This window comes from Bos javanicus, chromosome 6 (genome assembly GCF_032452875.1).
Source record: "Bos javanicus breed banteng chromosome 6, ARS-OSU_banteng_1.0, whole genome shotgun sequence".
Taxonomy (NCBI): Eukaryota; Metazoa; Chordata; class Mammalia; order Artiodactyla; family Bovidae; genus Bos; species Bos javanicus.
In genome coordinates, this window is record NC_083873.1 from 84,208,379 (window position 1) to 84,233,389 (window position 25,011).

Below are 25,011 nucleotides of genomic sequence, written 5' to 3' on the forward strand. Positions count from 1 at the left end.
GATGCCATGATCTTCGTTTTCTGAATGTTGAGCTTTAAGCCAACTTTTTCACTCTCCTCTTTCACTTTCATCAAAGGGCTTTTTAGTTCCTCTTTACTTTCTGCCATAAGGGTGGTGTCATCTGAATATCTGAGGTTATTGATATTTCTCCTGGCAATCTTGATTCCAGCTTGTGCTTCTTCCAGCCCAGCAGTATACAGCCTTGATGTACTCCTTTTCCTATTTGGAACCAGTCTGTTGTTCCATGTCTAGTTCTAACTGTTGCCTCCTGACCTGCATTTAGGTTTCTCAAGAGGCAGGTCAGGTGGTCTGGTATTCCCATCTCTTGAAGAATTTTCCACAATTTATTGTGATCCACACAGTCAAAGGCATTGGCATAGTCAATAAAGCAGAAATAGATGTTTTTCTGGAACTCTCTTGCTTTTTCGATGATCCAGCAAAGAGTTGATTCATTGCAAAAAACTCTGATGCTGGGAGGGATTGGGGGCAGGAGGAAAAGGGGACGACAGAGGATGAGATGGCTGGATGGCATCACCGACTTGATGGACGTGAGTTTGACTAACTCTAGGAGTTGGTGATGGACAGGGAGTCCTGGTGTGCTTCGATTCATGGGGTCGCAAAGAGTCGGACGTGACTGAGCGACTGAACTGAACTGAACTGAACTGAGAGCCTATCAAAGGCTGCAGAATGACTTTAAGCAAATAATTGTTCCTCTTAGCGTTCCTCACTCTATGAATGAAGAGACTTGGTCTAGCTGAACTTCTGATATTCCTTCTCCATTCCAAGATTATAAGATTTTACAAGATTATAAAAACTATCTCAAATATAAATAAAATGTGAATGTCCATTATTTGTCTTATATAGTCCAGTTTAACAAAATCAATTTGTAATTTATAGAATGAAAAATAATTTATTTGGTATATCTAGCATATTTGTTCTCATTCTAACAAAATGTGAATTTTTTTAAATTCTGAAAAATAAAGTATATTTCTAATTTAATAGCAAGGTAAATCAGAACTAGGGTATTAATAAAAATATTTTGATCTTCCTTCTTTTCTTTCTGCTTCCTATATTAGTTAAATAAATAAATGAATGAATGGATAGTGTTTTAGATAAAACATTAATCAAGACCTTCATTCATTTGTATGTAAGAAAATAATTGTTGTATCAACAATAAAAAGAAAAATACTTTGAGAAAATGGATAAGAATATCCTATAGTTGTCTTTCTGTTATGTTCCAAAGTTACTTCTCTTTCAGAGTCCTGTCTTGGAGGTAATCCAGTCATGATAAGCAGTCACTCGAGTGTAGACACCTGGTTTATTCTTTTTACCACACCCTTCTCCCGTGCTTACTATTCGAACAAGGTGCCAGATGTTCCTAGAGTTGGAGTAAGCTAGTGGTCCACCAGAATCATTCTAGAAGAAAACAAGAAAAAAAAATGTTTCTTGTCCTGAAACATTTCTGTCTCTCCTCTGAAGTTTTCAATAGGCTCTAGGCAGTGCAGACAGTTCATGCTCTTTGGGCTTAGAACTGTGGAACTACTGAGTTTCTTCAAAACCCAAGGCAATTACAAACCAGAACACAGTGCCTACAATGGGATTGGATTGGGCTGGGAAGACTAGAAGTTGACCTTAAAAATGGCAAAAGTGACTCCATGATGAAGCCTCTGTGGAATGGATGACATGTGCAAGTGGCATCTCTGGATAAGGAAGAGGCAGCCTCCTAGGTCTGCAGGTTGCCCAGAAAATAGGGCCAAATTTATTTTATTACCTTGTAACTATGGATTCCTAGACTGAAAACTTCCTGAGAGCAGAGTTGTGTTCACCACTGCATTTCCAGCTTCTTAGCTGGGGTCTGGTACATTAATGAGATGAATAAATATTTGTTAGGTGGATTGAAATAAGAAGCTACTCTGTGAAAATCATTAAGACAAAAAAAAAAAGTGGTAAAAACTTCCAATGAATTAGTACTTGGGAAAAATGATTTGATAATGTATCTAAAAGTACCTGACAGGCATCTACTTCTCCTGACATAAATCCAGCACATAGCATTGTATCAGTCACCAAGCCAGATAATGCATATGGAGCATTGCAAACTCTGTTATCAATAATCTTCAAAAAGGCCTGCTGAAGTATCACTGGAAGACCTAAGGGCAACAAATTCTGCATATTATGGAGATCTTAACCTTGTTTGTTAAAACAAAGAACAATTTGTAGAATAAAGCAGATCCTTTTGGTCACCAAGAGGCAGACAAGTCCCAGGCTAGACTGATTTCTTTCTAATGTTTATTATAGCTGGCTGCCTCACACAGAAATTCCAAATTTTCCAGTTTGTATTCCTGGAGATACTTCAGAAACTGAAGACAATGCCATGCTTTTTTGGTCCCATCACTTTATTTTCTTTTCAGTTTTTTTTTTTTTTTAATGAATTGGTTAATTGCATGAAAGAGTGAGTGATTGATTAAATAATTATTCCTATGAAGCTATTACATATTTACAGAAAGACTTATCATTCACATAAACTTACCATTCATATAAAGTGTTCCCCATCCTGTAACTACAACACTGTCATTTGCTGAGAGTTTCATTTTGGCTTCAGAAAGACAAATCTTACGAACATGGTAAAAGAGACTTCTTCAGCGAGCTGTACAACAGCAATATCATCATGAATCCCAGGGCCACTAAAATTTTCATGAATAATAATGTTTTGAACTTTCCGTGTCATATACAGTTTATTTACTATAGTTCCAAAGTTAACCATCCAATCTTCTGAATTATTTTTCCTGGAGGGCACAATTTAATTAAAATACACTCAATTTGTGGGTCAAAATGATATTCTCAGTGGTTATCTTATAACTTTAAGCTATGTTTCCCAAACAGTACTATAAAGCACTTAAATTATTATCTTAAAAATGTCTTTGATGTGGGGATGTCATAAATGCTGCAGACATATAAAAACAGCTTCCCTCGTGGCTCAGAGGTTAAAGCGTCTGCCTCGAATGCGGGAGACCTGGGTTCAATCCCTGGGTAGGGAAGATCCCCTGGAGAAGGAAATGGCAATCCACTCCAGTGTTCTTGCCTGGAGAATCCCATGGACGGAGGAGCCTGGTGGGCTACAGTCCATGGGGTCGCAAAGAGTCAGACATGACTGAGCAACTTAACTACTACTAACTAAGGACTAGTAGATTTGTTTGTTGTTTAGTTGTCAAGTCATGTCCAACCAGACTCCTCTCTGACCCAGGGATTGAACCCATGTCTCCTTCATTGCAGGCAGGTTCTTCACCATCTGAACCACCAGGGAAGCCTGTATTGGAGATGTGTGTGTGTTAGTTGCTCAGTCATGTCTGACTCTTTGCAACCCCGTGGACTGTAACCCAGCAGGCTCTTGTATCCATGGAATTCTCCAGGCAAGAGTACTGGTGTGGATTGTCATTTCCTTCTCCAGGGGATCTTCCCAACCCAGGGATCAAACCCCGGTCTCCTGCATTGCAGGCAGATTCTTTACCTTCTGAGCCACCAGGGAAGCCCATATTGGAGCTGTTGCTGCTGCTGCTGAGACTGAAGTCGCTTCAGTCGTGTCCGACTCTGTGCGACCCCATAGACGGCAGCCCACCAAGCTCCCCCGTCCCTGGGATTCTCCAGACAAGAACACTGGAGTGGGTTGCCATTTCCTTCTCCAATGCATGAAAGTGAAAAGTGAAAGTGAAGTCGCTCAGTAGTGTCCGACTCCTAGCCCACTACAAATCCTCCTAAACAGTTGCTGATGTCTCCTGCTACTTCAGCCCCATCTGGTTTCTATGCATTTGAGTTGGGGAGCAACCACATGAGCAGCCTCAGTGCATGGGGTCCAGAATCACATGTACTGCCATGTACGCTGGACTCCATGAGCCTGTGGCAGGGCTCTTGACATCTGTCTGCACACATAAAAAAATTGCAACTTGTTCTCACCAGTCACTCCACTATATGTACCAAGTCAATGAATCTTGGCTTATAATTTAGATTTTTTGACCAGATTCTCCAGTTCCTCTGAGATTCTTTCTCAATTTAGGCCCTAACATTCTATTTAATTACTGTCACTTTCCTCAAAATGTCAGGTGCATTTTTTTTAAGGTTTCAAGATCTTTGTGTAACTGTGACCTTCTTGAATCCTTCTCCCATTCTGAAGACTTCAGTGACTCCACACATTCAGTAGCTGTGTTTCTTTAGTAAGTAAGCATCTTGTTATTTAGAGGTGTCCCTGATGAATAAAACTATATTTTCTAAGCATATTTTCTAATGTTTCCATTTAAAAATCTTCTTTATTTCAAATAGTTATTTTTGTTTGCTGTCCATAGAATAAGACTTGTGTCTCTACATCTCAACACATTTGAAGATGACTATTTTTTCAACTCAAAATACGCATTATTCTTTCTGATATATCTACTCCAATCAACAAACTTTATCTCTTTAGAGTCTGGAACAAAACTTGCAACTGCATATCTCAGTTAGAATATGTTCTCTATCTTCATCAAGTGTCCACAGAGCATACTAACATCTGTGTTGTACGTGTGACACTTACCACTCTACCTGCATAATGCCTTTAATATATCACATTTAAATTTCTTCAACTAGATTGTAAATCCCTACAGCAGAAGACGAATAAGCACCTTGTAACTGGATTTAGACATACCTGACTTCACACTCAGTTCCTGCTGTTTAAGAGTGGTAGGATCTTGGTCAAGTTGTATCACCATTTCTAAACCCAATTTCCTCATCTTTAAATAGCTTCAAGTATACATTTCATTACTTTGTCAACAAAGGTTCGTCTAGTCAAGGCTATGGTTTTTCCAACGGTCATGTATGGATGTGAGAGTTGGACTGTGAAGAAGGCTGAGCGCCGAAGAATTGATGCTTTCGAACTGTGGTGTTGGAGAAGACTCTTGAGAGTCCCTTGGACTGCAAGGAGATCCAACCAGTCCATTCTGAAGGAGATCAGGCCTGGGATTTCTTTGGAAGGAATGATGCTAAAGCTGAAACTCCAGTCCTTTGGCCACCTCCTGCGAAGAGTTGACTCATTGGAAAAGACTCTGATGCTAGGAGGGATTGGGGGCAGGAGGAGAAGGGGATGACAGAGGATGAGATGGCTGGATGGCATCACTGACTCGATGGACGTGAGTCTGGGTGGACTCCGGGAGTTGGTGATGGACAGGGAGGCCTGGCATGCTGTGATTCATGGGGTTACAAAGAATCGGACATGTCTGAGCGACTGAACTGAACTGATACATTTCATATGGAATTATTGTTATGATTACATGAAATGATGTAAATAAAGCACTTAGTATCAGGCAAAAGCCCTTATTTGGAAAATGTTAATTGCTTCCATTTGCTTTTCCCTTAGTTGCTCCCATTTAAATGCCTTTGTTTGCATGTGTGTGAGCTCAGTTGCTTCAGTTGTGTACAACTCTTTGCGACCCTATGGACTGTAGCCTGCCAGGATCCTCTGTCCATGGGGATTCTCCAGGCAACAGTACTGGAGTGGGTTGCCATGCCATCCTCCAGGGGATCTTCCTGATGCAAGGATCGAACTGGAGTCTCCTGTGTTGACAGGCAAGTTCTTTAGTGTCACCTAGGAAGCCCTTAAATGTCTTCACTGCCCTTGAATTATGAGGGTACTTGTAAATTTCATGTAGTCTTGGTGAATGTCACACATTTAGGTTAACCTTCACAGACCTCCTAAATAGATCTGCAACCAGAATCTTACATTTAGTCAGAGTTTCAAACTTACCTAGCAAAGCAGTGCGTTGCAGAGAGGAGCCACCTGCTGCTGATCAGTGGAGGCCACAGTGGCATTTTCCCCATTCACAATTCGGTTGCCTACTGTGATACTGTTGGTCAGTCTTCTCCCACAACCTGAATAAAGGATTTATTTATACAAGAGCAGGTAACTTTGATTATGCTGTATAAGAAATACATTTTAAAACAGTTCTTGAAATCCTTCAATGATTGTCCTGCATCTCCTAACCAATGCTGTTTTTTTCCAGAATGTACTTTTTTTATGGTAGCACTCCATCCTTGTTTCGATGATTTTACTTTTCCTCTTCCTCTTTTCCAGTTTCAAGAATCTTTCAGCTGTTGACCTTTGTTGTATTATAATTCTAGTCTCCCCAAGTAGATTGCATAATTTTAAAGGTGGAGACTTTGCTTCATTAATGTCTTACATAGCATGTACAATGCTGTCTGTAAAGCCCCATGTGGACAACATATACTCCATAAATATCCACTGAATGAATGAATGCACGGATGTATCAAACTGTGGGCCACATGATTCTCTAAAGAGAATTGGCTTAAAAAGTACAGACTATTTTTTTAACTTATAATAAACACATTTTATATAGCCTAGTTTTGCATTTTCTTATTACCCTCCATTTTTCCTTCACTAAAAAAAAAACTAATTCAGCCATGATATTCTTCATGATTCCATTTTTTGAAAATAATTCTCACTTCACACTTTTGAACAACCCATTACAAATAGTCAGTGTTTTTCAAAAAGAAACGCTAGATAGATATGTGGCATCGCCAATAATTTTGAAAGACTGCTACAGGTTTCCAAAATGAAGTACTTCTAGAAACTTTGTAGCAAGATGATGGGGAACTATTTATGAAAGTGTTAAATTTATAATAAAATTTCTAAACTTACAGTTTAGAAGCATTGGTTGGTAAGCATTTCAACATTATTCTTGATGATTTCTGAAATTAAGAAACAAAAACATAAGGTTAATAAAATATCACCAAGCAATTCTTTTCAACCAAAGGACTAAATTTCTCAACCCAGTTACACCCAACATTTGACTATTAAAATTAGTTCATGTGTTATTTATCAACCCCTCTGACTCCTACTTGCTCAATTTTGGCCATCTCTCCACATCTCTACCAGGTGGTATAGGCAAAAGGAAAAGGAGATAAAAAAGCAAAGCTCTCAGTTTTATAACAGTTGAAGTAAAACATTTAGAGAAATAAGAAGCTGACACTCTTACTAAAAGAGGCACTGAGCATAATCTTTGGATTTTTTTCCCTATGATAATTCTCACTACTTTGAAATAGAGTTGTCTATATTTTAAAGAAAAATAGCAATTAAAATTACATTTTATTGTGCCTACCCTGCTCTTTAGAAGTCATCTCATTACTTAGACTGAATTGTGAAATTTTGAGAATTTGACTTAAATTTAAGTCTATTTTCTACTGGAAAGATACCTTAGAGAGAAAGAAAAGAGAGAACATAAAAAAAAAGGCACATCAGAAAGTGTTGACCCTGCATTCCTAGGAGACAGAGGGGCCATAACTGGTACAACCTTCTTTCCTAATGACTAAGCACAAAGGAATTATCTTGCTCTTTGCAAAAGCTCTAACTCAAACTCACTTCTTATGAGTGGCCCATTGGTAACAGGGACTGTATTGAAGCAAAGGAGCTGTAACAGGCAGTTGGTGACCGTTATAGCCTTCAAGGATACTAGGATCAATTGTCAGTCTGGAAGAATCACAAAACTGGGCTCTGGAAACATAAGCTTATCACCTAACAGACTTTTTAATAATTGGAGTTGAGAGTTTCAAGATCTTTGAAAAATCATCAAAAATTTATGAATAATTACTTTCTGTACTAGGACAAAATCCTATCATTTTCTTCCCTTGTTTTCTAAGGAATTATTCCAGGCAAACTTTATCTTTAATAATATTACTTCCATTCTCCCACAAGAAGCAATGAGAATTCCCTAATCTTCAACTTTACCCTTACTCCTGCAATCTTTACACTGAATGATCAAGAAAACCCCAAGTCTGTTTCTTACAATGAGAGCCTGACATAAGTAGAAGGTAAGGAGGAACATATGGAGGAGGGCTTGGCAGCCCACTCCAGTATTTTTGCTTGGAGAATCCCCATGGACAGAGAAGCCCAGCAGGCAACAGTCCATGACATCACAAAGAGTCAGACTCGACTGAGTGACTAAGCACAGCACAAGGAGGAATATGGCTTCAGTTATTATTTTTCACCCCCTTTTCATCCATTACAGCCAACCCTTCCAAACTCACAAGCATACCTGTAGCTTAACACTTATTTCTATCACTGTTCAGACAAAGATTCTATAACACTTCCCTTTCCAATACCACCTCAATTATAGGAGTGCCACAGTTGGGAAAACTAATTTTTCCTAAGAAAATTCCTAAAAATTTTGGTTCATTTTTTTTTCAGTCCTTTTTTTTTTTAATAGTCTAGGTATTTAAGTAGTAGAAAATAATGTAAAAAAGTAAAATACCTGTAACTTTAATAGAAGTGGGAACTGCATTCCAGGGTGCCATGGTGTCCTTCAACTTCTGATGTAAGATAATCTTGATTTTAGTCCTCATGCTATTCTTTTCTGCTGGAGGAAACTTGAATGTCAACTGTAACTGTACACTTGAACCATTGGAATCAGGACTAGAAATAACAGAAATATTCTAGTGTGCTGTTTTCTGATTTTTTTAGATGTTTCATGAACACATTAGATTTCCCACATGTTAATTATTATATTGCCTTTACATATATTAAAAAATAATACAGATATTGTCTCAGTATATATAAAGTGTAATGGTCCCTAAGAACCTAACTGGTTAAAAGGTATTACTCATGAAAAAGGATGTGAACCACAAACTAGAAATCAGAATATTTCAAACACATGTAAGAAACTGACTACTGGCCAACAAATAATTGGCTTGAGATTTTATTGTAATGTGGAAAAAAAAATAGTGTTCTTATATAGATATTTTCTAATAGCTTAATTTTAGAGAAAAAGATAAATGAGAACTTAAATGTAGGGTCTGGAAGTATTCAAAAGATAACTTCTAGCATGTATTTGGGAGCCAGTACTAAACTTCTTCCTATAGATTCTTATATATGTCCACCCCAATAGATCTATGCAATGATAAAGTTCAGAAAGATAACTCTAAAACATGAAGACAATCTCCATTATCTACATATTCAGTACATAATTTTTATTAATCAGGAAATAAGATAAATTCATTTTGGAAGATTTTCAAACAAAAATCCATATTAAGCACTGTTAAAAAAAAACTTCAACTCTATATTCAAATAATTATGATTAATTGAAGACCCTTTGAAGATTTTTGCTTGTCTGTAAGAAAGTAGATTGGTTGGTTGGTTAGTTGGTTGATTGGTTGGCTAGCTGGATTTTTTGTTTCATTTTGTTTTATTTAGGGAGTTCAGACTCACAAGTGCTCCCTGTGTCACTCATTCCCTATGCTTTGTGACACTGCCTTCCTACATCCCTCATCCCCCCCACCACCACCAAGCACACTTACAATACATATTTAGACAAAAGTTACCTTAAAAAGGTTCACTTTCTCCAGTCATTAAAGTGATGGCAATTATGAGAGAGAACAAAAGAGGATTATTTTAGAAAAAATATGGCCAGATGAGTATGAATGGAAAAAGAGATGATTTTAGTGTATCAGTAGCATAGAGTTACAATTATCTTTTATCATAGAAGTCAGTTAGGACTGACTGCCACCAACAACCTTATAATTCCCCTTCAAGTACAGAGATTAAAGATTTGAGCAGAACACTTCCTACCTGAATAGAAATTTGTTCAATACAGTGATGCTATAATTTATGGGGAACTCTTTCAGATCAGATCAATCACTCAGTCGTGTCTGACTCTTTGCGACCCCATGAATCACAGCACGCCAGGCCTCCCTGTCCATCACCAACTCCCAGAGTTCACTCAGACTCACGTCCATAGAGTCAGTGATGCCATCCAGCCATCTCATCCTCTGTCATCCCCTTCTCCTCCTGCCCCCAATCCCTCCCAGCATCAGAGTCTTTTCCAATGAGTCAACTCTTCGCATGAGGTGGCCAAAGTACTGGAGCTTCAGCTTTAGCATCATTCCTTCCAAAGAAATCCCAGGGCTGATCTCCTTCAGAATGGACTGGTTGGATCTCCTTGCAGTCCAAGGGACTCTCAAGAGTCTTCTCCAACACCACAGTTCAAAAGCATCAATTCTTCGGCGCTCAGCCTTCTTCACAATCCAACTCCCACATCCATACATGACCACTGGAAAAACCATAGCCTTGACTAGACGAACCTTTGTTGGCAAAGTAATGTCTCTGCTTTTGAATATGCTATCTAGGTTGGGTCATAACTTTCCTTCTAAGGAGTAAGCATCTTTTAATTTGGCTGCAGTCACCATCTGTAGTGATTTTGGAGCCCAGAAAAATAAAGTCTGACACTGTTTCCACTGTTTCCCCATCTATTTCCCATGAAGTGATGGGACCGGATGCCATGATCTTCGTTTTCTGAATGTTGAGCTTTAAGCCAACTTTTTCACTCTCCACTTTCACTTTCATCAAGAGGCTTTTTAGTTCCTCTTCACTTTCTGCCATAAGGGTGGTGTCATCTGCATATCTGAGGTTATTGATATTTCTCCTGGCAATCTTGATTCCAGCTTGTGTTTCTTCCAGTCCAGTGTTTCTCATGATGTACTCTGCATGTAAGTTAAATAAACAGGGTGACAATATATAGCCTTGACGAACTCCTTTTCCTATTTGGAACCAGTCTGTTGTTCCATGTCCAGTTCTAACTGTTGCTTCCTGTCCTGCATACAAATTTCTCAAGAGGCAGATCAGGTGGTCTGGGATTCCCATCTCTTTCAGAATTTTCCACAGTTTATTTTGATCCACACAGTCAAAGGCTGGGGAACTCTTTAGTCCCTCTCTTTTTACCTTCCTTCTTCCCTTCTTTCCTCCCTTCCTTCCTTCTCTCTCTCTCTTCCTCTATCCCTGTTTCTTGCTGTTGATGTTATTTAAAGCTGAGGTGTATGTGATATATTATCTACTTCTCATTCCATAAGATCTTGAATGAATTTTTACTTACAGAAGTTTGATGACTTTTGAGTTTATATATTCTTTGTATACACTAGAATTTTGAAGTGCATCAGATATCTGTCGAGAGAAAAAACAAAAAAGCTACCATGTATGTTTTAACCAAATTTATAATAAAATAAATAAGCTTCTGACTTACCTTAATCTCAGTATCTTTGCTCAGATCTGTGCTGGCCTGTGAAACCGTTTTTTCACAATTATCATTGTATGTGATTCCAGAAATATAAAAATCACCTTGGTAATAGTAAGTCTTTTCTGTGAAATAAAGAAATACTTTAAAAACTTTAAAATAAACTTGACCTCAAGTCCCTCCATATCTTTATCTCAAAATTAATAATCAATACTGGGAAATTAACTTATCACCACTTGAATGAGAGATCCCCCTAGCCCTCAGCCAACTCTGATTACTCTCAGTATTAACAAAGACTGTATTAATTCATAAATATTAATTCGTAAACCAGAATCCTAGAGTAAGCCCATCTTCCAAAATTGCTTCAAAAAATTTTACAACCAAGTTTGAGTGTCTAATTTTATTTCAAGAAGTCCAGTTCAACTAATTTAGATTTAGGTAATATAAGCTTGTCTAGCATTGAATCTGAAATGGTAGATAGCTGACCATGTAAAGAAACTCAAGAGTAAATTCTCATCCTACACACTTCCTGCTCAAGCCAGGATGACTGTAGTGCTCCATTTTGTATCACTTCTTTCCACTAAGTCATTGTTTCTTTTTAAAAAGGGACTTGTTAAAATGCAAACCATATTTTGGAAGACTAGCTAATTAAGCTACTGGTCCCCACTAACATACTGACAAGGCTTCTTCACGGGAGCTTGCTTTGGAAAACTCAGAGAGCTATCCATAAGGAAACTATGTGAATAAAGTTATTTTTTAATGAGTAGAGGTAGAAGTAGATAGAAAGACTCAGACTATGGAGACATGGTGGATAGACAAGGTAGGCAAGAGACTGTGAGCATCCACTATGCTTCCAAAGGATAAGTTTTGAAATTTGATATTAAGATGGTTGGGTAAAAACAAAGGAGAAGAGGCTAGGTTGAAAAAGAACTGAAATTTTCACTGAATCAAGCAAAATATACCCACATTGCATTACTGCATAGGGTGATATATTTCAGAGGAATAAAATAGGAAAATAATGAAAAAGTATTATTAGAATCATACACTTAAAGTATTAAAATGTGGGTTTGTGCTCAACTATACTAAACAGCTTGTGATATCTAGGAAGTCACTTGACTTTCCTGAGCCTCAGTTTCCTGCATGTGAAAGTAGGGACAGTAGTAAAACCTGCCCTCCCAGGCTCAGATAATTAGTGTGAGAATCAAGTGGAGTAACACATGCCAAGTTTCTTTCAAAAACAACTAATCTCAAAAATATACAAGTTTCTTTAAAAAACAACTAATCTCAAAAATATACAAGCAACTCCTACAGCTCAATTCCAGAAAAATAAATGACCCAATCAAAAAATGGGCCAAAGAACTAAATAGACATTTCTCCAAAGAAGACATACATTTGGCTAACAAACGCATGAAAAGATGCCTATACCTGTGGTGGATTCATGTTGAGATATGGCAAAACCATTGCAATATTTTAAAGTTAAAAAATAAAATAAAAAATAAAAACATTAAATGGATATACAAATTTCAGGGTTTACTTTTCCTGAAAGATAAAAATAAAACAAGCTTTCTGAATGTAAACTTAATGAATGTTATTAAAAATAAGATCAAGTTAGTATGAGCATTCAGCCATTTAACCGCTCTTGACTGTCCACTATTAGAAAAGCCATTAGTGGATTATCCACAGCTGCTTATCACTTATGTCATTCAAAAAAGTTTGTTTATATATTTGCTGCATCAAGTCTTAGTTGCAGCACATAAGATCTTCATTACCTCATGTGGAATCTTTCATCGTGGTACAGACTCTCTAGTTGTGGCACAAGGGCTCCAGAGCATGTGGGCTCATTAGTTTTGGCCCCGGACTTAGCTGTTCCACAGCATGTGGGATCTTAACCAGGGATCAAAATGCATCCCCTGCATTACAAGGCAGATTCTTCATCACTAGACCACCAGGGAAGTTCTTCAAATGGATCTTAACAACCAATATCAGAGCACAAGGATTGGCTCAGACAGTAAAGCATCTGCCTATAATACAGGAAACCCAGGTTTGATCCCTTGGTCGGGAAGATCCAATGGAGAAGGGAATGGGAACCCACTCCAATATTCTTGCCTGGAACATCCCATAGGCAGAGGAGCCTGGAGGGCTACAGTCCATGGGGTTCGCAAAGAGTCAGACACAATTGTGTGTGTAGATCTTAATAACCAATATCAGAAGGAACCAAAAAGAGTAGGGAATCTCTGAAGTTTGAGGTATATTTTTTACCAAAAGATACAAGTTAGCTACAAACCTATTCTACAAGCACCTTTATTGACAATGAATACTGGCATCACAGTATTGAGCATTTCAATCTTGCCCACACTCCCATAGCTGTTGATATAACTTATAGACTGGATCAAAGAGACATCTGATTCAAAAAAACTGCAAACTTTGTTGTCAAATAGCATAAAATTAAGTTGAAATAAAATAGTAATTTGATGAGAAAGTTTCCATAAAGACATTTAATATTCTTGTGTTTCTTGTCAATTTTTAAGAAAATGAGAGTCAATACTGACCAACTGCCAGAAAATGGACAAGGAGACCAATAGTTAATCCCAAAATTGCCACAACTCCAAGAAAAATAAGGATGGTTCTCCATAACGGCCAAGATCTTCTCTGAGAAGATACGCTGGTGTGTCTACCAAAAGAAGGAAGGTGACTTGAATCAGATGATGTGCTGTGTGTTGTGCTGAATCAGATGATAAATATTCTAAATTTACCTGTCAATACAATATTGTAAAGTTTAAAAATAAAATAAAATTAAACTAAAAAAAAAATTTACCTGTCTCTCCTCCAACTCATACAACACAATTTATAGTTTATGCATCATATCTTTGTGTTAGCTTAAAACAAGAAGCCTCAAATGTGTAAGGAGGATAGACCCTAATGCTCACTCCAGTACTCTTGCCTGGAAAATTCCTGTGCAACTCCACCCAGTCTTAATTCCTCTCTGTACTGTTCTCAATTCTTAATCCTACCTCTTCCTTATATCTCTTTTGATGACTTGTTTATTAACACTACCCTATGCCAACATTGTGAAAGCACTTCAAAGAAACTCCCTACATTCCATACGTGCTTTTATACTGAAGTTCATTTGTATAATCTAATTTTCATAGAAAAATATTTCTTATATTAGATAAATCACACTTTAAAAGGAGCATATAATTAATGTGAACAATAATATTTATAACCTTATTAATATCTGAAAATATATGTCTGCTAATAAGTAGAAAAATTTACTATGATAGTCTCAAATTTGTTTTGGAATAGCCATTGTAACTTAAGCTGGTAGCTTAGTCTCTCTGAGACATGAATACTAGTTTGAGAGACTCAAGCACTATATAGCCTAAATTATGTACATAGTACAGAAAGTAGCTGGCATGGTTTCGATATAAAAGTCACTATACTACAGTGTATAAAATGCTTTTCTTTGAAGATCCCTTTTAGATGTTCTTGAAAATTCTAAAGAATACACAGTGTTGACTATAGAACTGGTATTGCTTTTTCCCTTTAATTGTGAATTTCTTCCTATCATAAATAATTGAGATTTTTTATATATAAAATATCACAGTTTATGATTTATTCAACCTCTCCTCTAGTATGATGTTTGCATTCTGAAATTGATTATTATTTTTAATAACAGCTGAAATCATTAAAATCATGTTCTAAATATCCAAAAAAGTCCATTCATGAAATAATTTACTCTCATCTATCAAGTATATATTTTAGCCATAATTTTTTAAAGGTAGAAATCTGAGTTCTTGAATGAATCTCTCATTTAACAAAGATAATAGGGTAAAAATTAATCTTCAATAAATTTAACCAACTCCATATGCTAAACTAAATTATACCTGACTCACTTTTGGACAGAACCTACTGCAAGGAAGAACTCATTGCTATTCTGGTATAATTCAACTATTTACCTTAATCAAATTATAATAATGTTAAAAATGACGGTAACTACACTATCCACAATTTTAAAACATTTATCTCACAATAATTTATTTCCCACAGCCCATACCCAGTATCATATCCTAAATCAGACTTCGTTATAACAAATTCTGACACTGAATTAGCAGTTAAATTACAAAGCCTTAAAAACTGTAGTTCTCATTTACTAAAACTTCATTTCCAACCACTTGAATTGGATGGACCTGAGTTCTGTTAAATAGTGAAGAGTGTAAAACATAATTCCAATGCAAAATTCCCCAAATCTTATAAAGATACTTTTTTTTTTCCCATCATTAAAGTTGTTCAGTCTTTTCCAACTCTTTGTGACCCCATGGACTATATACAGTCCATGGAATTCTCTAGGCCAGAATACCGGAGTGGGTAGCCTTTCCCATCTCAAGGGGATCTTCCCAACTCAGCGATCGAACCCAGGTCTCCCGGATTGCAAGAGGATTCTTTACCATCTGAGCCACATAGGGAGAGGCTTATTAATAAGGAAGAAAGTATTAATAATTAATGATCAAATAAATCAAAAAGCCTTCATCACCAACTTTCTTCCAGAACTCTAGGAAAGCCGAGTCTGGAAAGGAACTTATTTGGAAATGTATTACGTTTTGAGGGCCCCCTGCAGTTTAATTTAGAGTCTGTGTTGTAAAGTATATTATTCCAAAAATCTATAATGGCATTCAGGTTTTTAAAATATTTCTTTAAAAATTCATATTAGAAAACATGGTTTTCGTTACACCATTAGAGAACAAAAATGGTAGTATTCCTTTTTTTTTTTTTTTGGCTGCACCTTGCAACATGTGATATCCTAGTTCCTTGACCAGCAATCAAACCTATGCCCCTGCACTAGAAATGTGGAATCTTAACCACTGAACCACCAGGGAAGTCCCAGTGGTATTCTTATGAATGATTATTTTTAAAATAGCAAATAAAATTTTGCTAAAATTTGATTAATATTTTTCAAATTTCTGAAAATTTCCCAGAGACTTTACAGGGCCTTTAGATATCAGAAACAGTAACATGGATCCAGAAATAAAAATCTAAATTATAAAAAGCAACTAATGAACAAAAAACTAGAAGCTACTCTGTAGCAACCTGTTAGCTTTTATAGACTTAATCTCCCAAATAAAATTCCATTTACCTGTACATAGTATTCTGGTTATTATGGTGGAGTCAGCAACAAAGATAGTGATGATGTTGACCATGATGATGATGATAATAGTGGTAATAAAAATAAGGGCTTTCTGGTGGAGCTTTTAAGATGATCAGAGTTTCCCAGGTTTATGTGTTACATTCAGTGTTGGTTCATTTTTATGGGCTGGGTGAAATAAAGAGAACAAATAAGGGGAAACTTGTCTGACTAGTGTCAACAACTGTCATATTTCTATGGTTTCAAGATAAGAGTCATCCAGGGAATGACAAGCTTCCTTGACTTGGCTATTTAGAAAAAACTAATAGCCTAATCTTTGTCTGGTCACTTAAAAGGTACACCTAAGAAATAGCTTTTTGGTGTATCGAGATAATTCTAGCTCTGTGTTTGACCAGTTTCATCATTCTGGATTCTTCCTCCTCAACTGAAACCAGCTGTAATTAGGTAAAAGTTGCTGACAAAAGACTTTTCACAAGGTATTGATATTAACATAACTAATATCACCACCATTTTGATATAATGAATTCTATTTCATTGTTGTTTACATCTTCATTTCCCTAATTACCAGTGAAAATGATCATTGCTGCTGCTGCTGCTAAGTCACTTCAGTAGTGTCCGACTCTGTATGACCCCATAGACAGCAGCCCACCAGGCTCCACCGTCCCTGGGATTCTCCAGGCAAGAACACTGGAGTGGGTTGCCATTTCCTTCTCCAATGCATGAAAGTGAAAAGGGAAAGTGAAGTCGCTCAGTCAAGTCCGACCCTCAGCGACCCCATGGACTGCAGCGTTCCAGGATCCTCCATCCATGGGATTTTCCAGGCAGGAGTACTGGAGTGGGGTGCCATTATGATCATTATTTCACATATTTCACTTTTCAGCTATGCTACAGCCCCAGTCTTTGTGTTCTGACTCCTACAACCTGTTATACCGTGGTTTTCTGCTTAATTTTTAGCTTCTCTACCTCACCTGGACTGGCCAGTGGTTTCTGGCAAGAAACTATATGTATGTAAATCTCACCCAGTATAGCCCCTTCTCTTCATTAGTTTTCTTTGAGACAGCTTTTAAATTTCACCCAGTATAGTCCCTTCTCTTCATTATTTTTCTCTGAGAGTTTTTGCCAGTTTTTGGTCACTCTGTATTACCTTCATATGGTTGTTATATTTTTTCAAAGGTTTATAATTATTAATTCTAGAAAAGCTTGATAGAAGATATTTCTCCATTGCTGGAAGTGGAACAAGTCATTGGTGGTGTTCAAAAAACAGAATCTCTTAATTTTAGTTTAAAATTTGCCAATATTTCCTTTTAAGGTTAGTATTTTATGAGTATATATACATAGTTTGTTGAAGAATTCTTTGCCTTTCATAAAGATATACTTGCATGTTTTCTTCTGAAAACCTTAGTGTTACCATCTGCACTTAGATCAATAATTCACATTGCATTCCTTTGTGTGTATATTATGAAGAAGGAGTAAAGATGCATTTTTTTCCATATGACTATTAATTGACCCTGCACATCTTACTGAAATCATGTGCATGCAATTCTCTATCCACTATCCTGCACTGTCACCTCTGTTATAAATCAAGTATTGATATAAATCAAATGGGGGTCTCTTTCTGAATTTTTTATAGTTAATTTTTTAGTGTACTCTATCACACTGCCTTAATTATTGAAGTTACATCATGTCATGTGTCGACTTAAAAACACACAACATAAGAGTTGTCAGTTTAAGTTGTGTTCAAGGTCTTACTGAGGACTATAGCTTGGAGACAGCCACTGAGTTAGCTGAGGAAACTGCTCCAAAGAGATAGTGGAGAAAACCAGTTTGTATGATTTTTGGCTAGGAAATACATACAGTCAAGTATACATCTTAGTAAAACACTACTGCTAGTCACAAAAAACAAATATCTCAAGTCAATGATATTAATGCTTTTCAATGTATGGGAAGATTCAAGAGTCCAGGGTTATTCAAATTCTGCTGGAGATGTTTACCCAAGTGTCTAAGAGGCCTGTTTGTCCAAAGCACAATGGGCCTCATTCTTTATCATCTGTGATGGATTGCAATTCAATACTTCTAGAACAGAACTTTTTCTCTGTTCACACTTGATATATGGTATGTAAGCCCATATTATTTTTCTTTTCTCAAAATGGTCTTGGATATTTTTAGTCCATTATATTTCCTTATAAATTTTACATTGATTGATCAAGTTCCAAAAAGAAATCTCTAGACTTTTGTTGGTATAGTATTGAATCTATAGATCAAATGGGGAAGAATTAACTGAAGCTTCCAATCCATGAACTTGGTGATTTCTTCTATTTATTTCTATTTTTAAAACATTTCTCTCAATAGTGTTTTATAAGTATCTGAATAGAAGGTTTATACATGTTTTCCTAGGTTCAGTCTCATGTATTTGTTTTTTTCTATTCCAGTGTAAATCGTTGTTGATGGTGGTGTTGTTCAGTCACTAAGTCATGTCCTACTCTTTGAGACTCCATGGACTGCTGCACACTGGACTTCCCTGTCTTTCACTATCTCCCAGAGTTTGCTCAAACTCATATCCATTGAGTTGGTGATGCCATCCAACCATCTCATCCTCTATCATCCCCTTCTCCTTCTGCCCTCAATCTTTCCCAGCATCAGGTTCTTTTCCAATGAGTCAGTTCTTCACATCAGGTGGCCAAAGGATTGGAGCTTCAGTCCAGCATCAATCCTTCCAATGAGTATTCGGACTGATTTCCTTCAGGATTGACTAGCTTGATTTCCTTGCTGTTCAAGGGACTCTTGAGAGTCTTCTTCAGCACAATAGTTCAAAAGCATCAATTCTTTGGCACTCAGCCCTCTTTATGGTCCAACTCTCATATCTGTACATGACCTCAGGAAAGTGATATTGTTTGTAAATGGTACTATTCTTTAAATTTTATGTTATATTTATTGTTGGCATATATAAGTACAATTGACTAGTATATTGACTTCATATTGAGAAACTTCATTTATTAATTTTATTTTTCTGTTTGTATAGTATTTTGGATTTTTAGCATATACCTACATCAGCAACTAAGTACAATATTATTACTTCCTTTTCATTGCTTATATTTTTATTTTCTTTTAGCTGATTGGTTGTTTGATTACTTTTGCCATACATCATAGAATTCTAGTTACTGTTGAATAGAATGGATGATAGCTGGCATCCTTCTCTTGTTCCTACGTTTAGGGAATGTTTTTTGGTATTTCACCATTGAATAAGATAGTTACTATCATTTTATCAGATTAAAGAAGTTTCTTTTTGATTTTAGTTTGCTAATTTTTATAATAAATTAATTTTGATTTGACCAAATGCTTTTTTCCATTTACTGAGATAATCATTTTCTATTTTTGTCTGATCAATATTATGAATTAAATTGATATTTAAATGTCAAATCAAACTTATATTTCTATTACAATAACCCCCAACTGTATTGCAAATAAAATGTGATACATTTTATATTTTACTAGGTTTGATATCTTATTTTCTTTAGGAGTGTTGTATTCATGCTCCTGAAAGAGAATGACATAATTTTATTGTCTTTTAATGTCATTGTTAAGCTTTGTAATCAAGGTAATGTTGTTCTTATGAAACAAGTTGGAAAGCAATTATTTTATTGAAAATAAAATTCTAAATTTATACCAGGTGGAAAAATTCCTAGAAAAAATATTCAAGTCTCCAAAACTGATATAATCACCACTGTAAGAATTGCTACCTATCCTTCAGGAAAACAACTTTTTGGACTTTGCACAAACTTAAACTTTCTCTTTACATAATCACTGAGATTCAGAAAATTATTTGTTGAAGCAGCTATTAGAAATATAATCCACAACTCATATGTATGTTATATGACATTTACTGTCAGTTACCTTCTTAAAATAAGACAAAGATTTGAAGCTAATGTATATTACGTATTTATGTTAGATATCAATCATCTCATGTACAGGCATGCATGTCAGTCACTTCAGTCGTATTCGACTTTCTGCAACTCTATGGACCATAACCCGACAGGCTCCTCTGTTCATGGGATTCTCCAGGCAAGAATGCTTGAGTGGTTTGCCATTTTCTCCTCCAGCGGATCTTCTCAAGCCAGGGATCAAACCCATGTCTCCTGGGTCTCCTGCATTACAGGAGTATTCTTTACCCACTGAGCCACCTGGGAAGCCCCAATCATCTCATATGCATCTTTTTTCTTTTGATTTTCTTCTAATATCAAAAATAGCAACTTCAGAAGATGTGTTCCTTCAGCTTTCCTTGGATAAACAATGTTGCTTATGAAACAGTATGAACCTTTCTTCCATCCTAAACAAAGACTAAAATTTCAGTATTTATGCTATTTTTCTCCCTTTGGTCCCATAACTACAAAAGACCTCTCCAATGTAAAGGAAAAATATGTCATATTTGAATCACCATTCTCTAAATGAGTACCTTATAGAATATACATGTGTTCCAAAACATTCCCATAGACTGTGTGTTCCAGTTTCAATTCAATTATGAGGTCTCAGTGTTTTAACAAACTCAGATAAAAATTAATCAAGTGCTCCATAGCAGCTGGAATTATCCATCTTATGAGAGTACTTTCTCTTCCTGGGTTTATATTTTCCCCAAGTTGTATCATGATATTTGCATCCAAATACATTTCATTTCAAATTTTTCAAAATCCTTCAAACCCACCTTAAGATTTTCTATTCTACTGAATTTTCTGAAGTTACTCTGGCCCACATTAATTTTATTATTTTCTGTCATAATATTGCACATACTTCATAACAATTAATTATTATTTATTGTTCTGTTTGTGCCATATTTATTTCCCCAAGAAGATGATAAGATTCTAAAGTGCAGAGTTTACATCTTATACTAATTTTTCATGCACTCCAGTTTCTCAATAGGCACTTACAGTCTCATTGTCAGGAACAGGAAGCAAGCACCTCTTCTCCTTTCTTTTTATTGCTTGTTTATTCTTACATAGTGCTGTGTCGTGCTGAGTTGCTCAGTCATCTCTATTTGCGAACCAATGGACTGCAGCCCACCAGGCTCCTCTGTTCATGGGGATTCTCCAAGCAAGAATACTGGAGAGGGTTCCTTTGCCTTCCTCCAGGGGATCTTCCCAACATAGAAATTAAACCGGGTCTCCTGCATTGCAGGCAGATTCTTTACCAGCTGAGCCACCAGGGAATTCCTACATGGTATTTGGCTCTTATTTGTACTATTTTTTTTCTTTTTTTAATTTTATTTTCTTTTTAAACTTTACAATATTAGTTTTGCCAAACATCAAAATGAATCCACCACAGGTATACCCGTGCTCCCCATCCTGAACCCTCCTCCCTCCTCCCTCCCCATACCCTCCCTCTGGGTCGTCCCAGTGCACCAGCCCCAAGCATCCAGTATCGTGCATTTTTATTTTGCATTTGCAATATTTTGGTTTAGCTTGTCTGGAGAGCTACTAGCAGCCTTTTAAAGGGCACTGTTTCTTAATAAGCATACTTCTCACAGGACTTAGTTTTCAAAATAGCAAAACTAGAAGCTCAGTTTTACCAATAGTTCATCATGATCAAGCTCTAGGGAATTATTTGATATTTATCAAACTCATGACATTGTTTTTGACCAAGATGTCATGTAGTGAACTTAGAATGGGAGCTGCAAGATTCTCTATCTCTAGAATGCATGCGTCCATAACTAGGATATTACTTTCATATTCTCAAGGAATCTGGATAACCTAGTTTATAGGTCTGTTACTCAAATGATGTGTGTGTATCAAATCCAAATATTTTGATACTAGACTGCCTACCCACTTCCTATAAATTCTCTAGATTAAAACACCATTTCTTGTGCATTGGTAATTTTTGTTACTAAAAATATAACTTCATTATATAATTTATTCCTACTAAAGAAAGGCTGAAGGAAGATTGACATTCTTTGCCAACCCTTGTAACATAGTGAACCGAAGTCTAATACTCAATAAAAAGATAGATTATAAGAGACTAAATTGCTGTTTGATGAGTTTTGGTCTTTTGTAAGATGAATTACATTCCTAAGTACTAACAGTACTTACAAATGAAACTATGTGTAGTGTTATAGCTAATGTTTATGAGATTTTGATGACTCATAAAATGAGAGGAGTCCAAGAGTGGAGATAATATAGTTTATTTTTTAACTGAGAAAAGTTATTAGTGAAAATTCTTTGCCACTAAATCAGAAAAAATTTTGGGTTAAAAAAAGTGGATAAATTACTAAATGTATTGCTTGGGCAAACATAAAATTGGAAGCAGTCATTATTTGAAGCCTATGTTGATTCACTTAAAATAAACATTGTCATTAACTTTATACCACTTTAGAGTAGGAGATTCAGTTCAGTTCAATTCAGTCGCTCAGTCGTGTCCAACTCTTTGTGACCCCATGAATTGCAGCACGCCAGGCCTCCCTGTCCATCACCATCTCCTGGAGTTCACTCAAACTCATGTCCATTGAGTCAGTGATGCCATCCAGCCATCTCATCCTCTGTCGTCCCCTTTTCCTCCTACCCCCAATCCCTCCCAGCGTCAGAGTCTTTTCCAATGAGTCAACTCTTCGCATGAGGTGGCCAAAGTACTGGAGTTTCAGCTTTAGCATCATTCCTTCCAAGAACACCCAGGACTGATCTCCTTTAAGATGGACTGGTTGGATCTCCTTGCAGTCCAAGGGACTCTCAAGAGTCTTCTCCAACACCACAGTTCAAAAGCATCAATTCTTTGGCGCTCAGCCTTCTTCACAGTCCAACTCTCACATCCATACATGACCACAGGAAAAACCATAGCCTTGACTAGATGGACCTTTGTTGGCAAAGTAATGTCTCTGCTTTTGAATATACTATCTATGTTGGTCATAACTTTCCTTCCAAGGAGTAAGCATCTTTTAATTTCATGGCTGCAATCACCATCTGCAGTCATTTTGGAGCCCCCAAAAATAAAGTCTGACACTGTTTCCACTGTTTCCCCATCTATTTCCCATGAACTGATGGGACCAGATGCCATGATCTTAGTCTTCTGAATGCTGAGATTTAAGCCAACTTTTTCACTCTCCAGTTTCACTTTCATCAGGAGGCTTTTAGTCCCTCTTCCCTTTCTGCCATAAGGGTGGTGTCATCTGCATATCTGAGGTTATTGATATTTCTCCCGTCAGTCTTGATTCCAACTTGTGCTTCTTCCAGCCCAGCGTTTCTCATGATGTACTCTGCATAGAAGTTAAATAAGCAGGGTGACAATATATAGCCTTGACGTACTCCTTTTCCTATTTGGAACCAGTCTGTTGTTCCATGTCCAGTTCTGACTATTGCCTCCTGACCTGCATATAGGTTTCTCAAGAGGCAGATCAGGTGGTCTGGTATTCCCATCTCTTGAAGAATTTTCCTGAGTTTATTGTGATCCACACAGTCAAAGGCTTTGGCATAGTCAATAAAGCAGAAATAGATGTTTTTCTGGAACTGCCTCTGACCTTGGACACGGGGTAGCTCCTCTCGGCCTCTGAGTAGGAGATTAGGGCAATGTGGTAGATAGAGTTACTTAGAATTCTTACTGTCTTCATCATCACCTTAAGAATTATTATCATTATTAATATAGCAAAAATAATAGCTATCATTCATTGAAGGTACACTAGTAGCCTTACTTTTTTATTTTCCAATGTCTCTATATACCTATTTCATATTAATTTTTTCAACAATAAATGGGGTACCTTGGTGACTCAGTGGTAAAGAATCCACCTGCCAATGCAGGAGACATAGGTTTGATCCCTGGGTTGAGAAGATCCCCTGGAGGAAATGGCAACTCATTCCAGTATTCTTGGCTTGGGAAATCCCAAGGACAGAGGAACCTGGAGAGCAGTCCATTGTGTTGCAAGAGTCGGACACAATTTAGTGATTAAACATGAGGTAAATATTGTCACTCCCACTTTACAAATGAGGAAATTGAACTTCAAAGAGTTTGTAACTTATCAAAATATACCTAGATAGTGAGTAATAAAAAACAAGATTAATTTTTTTTTAAATGCATGGGACTGGTATTTCCAAAGATGATGGACTAAGGAAATGAGACCAACATTCCTGAAAATTATAGAAGGAAAAATGGGTAACTCTGCTGACGACATCATAAAGCTAACAAAATAAAAATTCCAAGGCCAAGATCTTGCTGAAGATAAACTCAAAGAAGTAAATTAGCTTGCCATTTGGAGCTGCTATTTCTGAAAAAGGATGCTCAAGTTGAGAAGGGCATCTAATAGTATCAGGTCAACAGTGTCAAAAATTGGAATCCAGGGTCCGCACTGAGTAAGGGTGGTTGTTAAACCCACTACACTTTGAGGTGGGCTCCTGAAAGGCAATTTGCTAAGTGTGACTATATGCCCAATATCTGGATTGGATATCTCTTTGAAAGAAAACCAATGATACTGGATCCCTACATGGCATTCTACTATTGGAGGATCATAGATCTCAATGCAAAATAATAAATCTTTTAGAAAATAATTTAGGAAATAATCTTCATGATTGTGAAGATAGCAACATCTTCACACAATAAAAAGGTATTACCACAGAAACCATACTTTGTGATATTCTCATGTAATAAAACATTCTACAGCACTTTAAGTAAAAGAACTTCAGATACATGCATCAACATAAATGATTTTCACAAATGAGAGTCACAATATATACTATACAATTTCACTTCTGTAATATTCAAACACTGTTAGATGTAGGGTGTTGAGTTATAAGTCCAGGATACTGTTCTCTGGGATGCTAGCAGTGTACTATTTTTTGTCTAGATGGTAATCACATGTCTGCTTACCTC

General features: G+C 36.6%; 1 protein-coding gene across 1 annotated transcript; it reads right to left on the reverse strand.

The window, feature by feature from the left end:
• Positions 1–1,145: 1,145 nt before the first annotated feature.
• Positions 1,146–16,231, reverse strand: LOC133249165 (transmembrane protease serine 11B-like). Its single transcript, XM_061419233.1, is given in 13 exon segments — positions 1,146–1,416; positions 2,008–2,147; positions 2,507–2,620; positions 2,623–2,783; positions 5,765–5,824; positions 5,826–5,889; positions 6,688–6,726; positions 8,286–8,446; positions 10,899–10,966; positions 11,046–11,161; positions 13,586–13,707; positions 15,091–15,136; positions 16,168–16,231. Coding segments are annotated over 13 exon segments (1,317 nt in total). The 3' UTR covers positions 1,146–1,254.
• Positions 16,232–25,011: the final 8,780 nt, after the last annotated feature.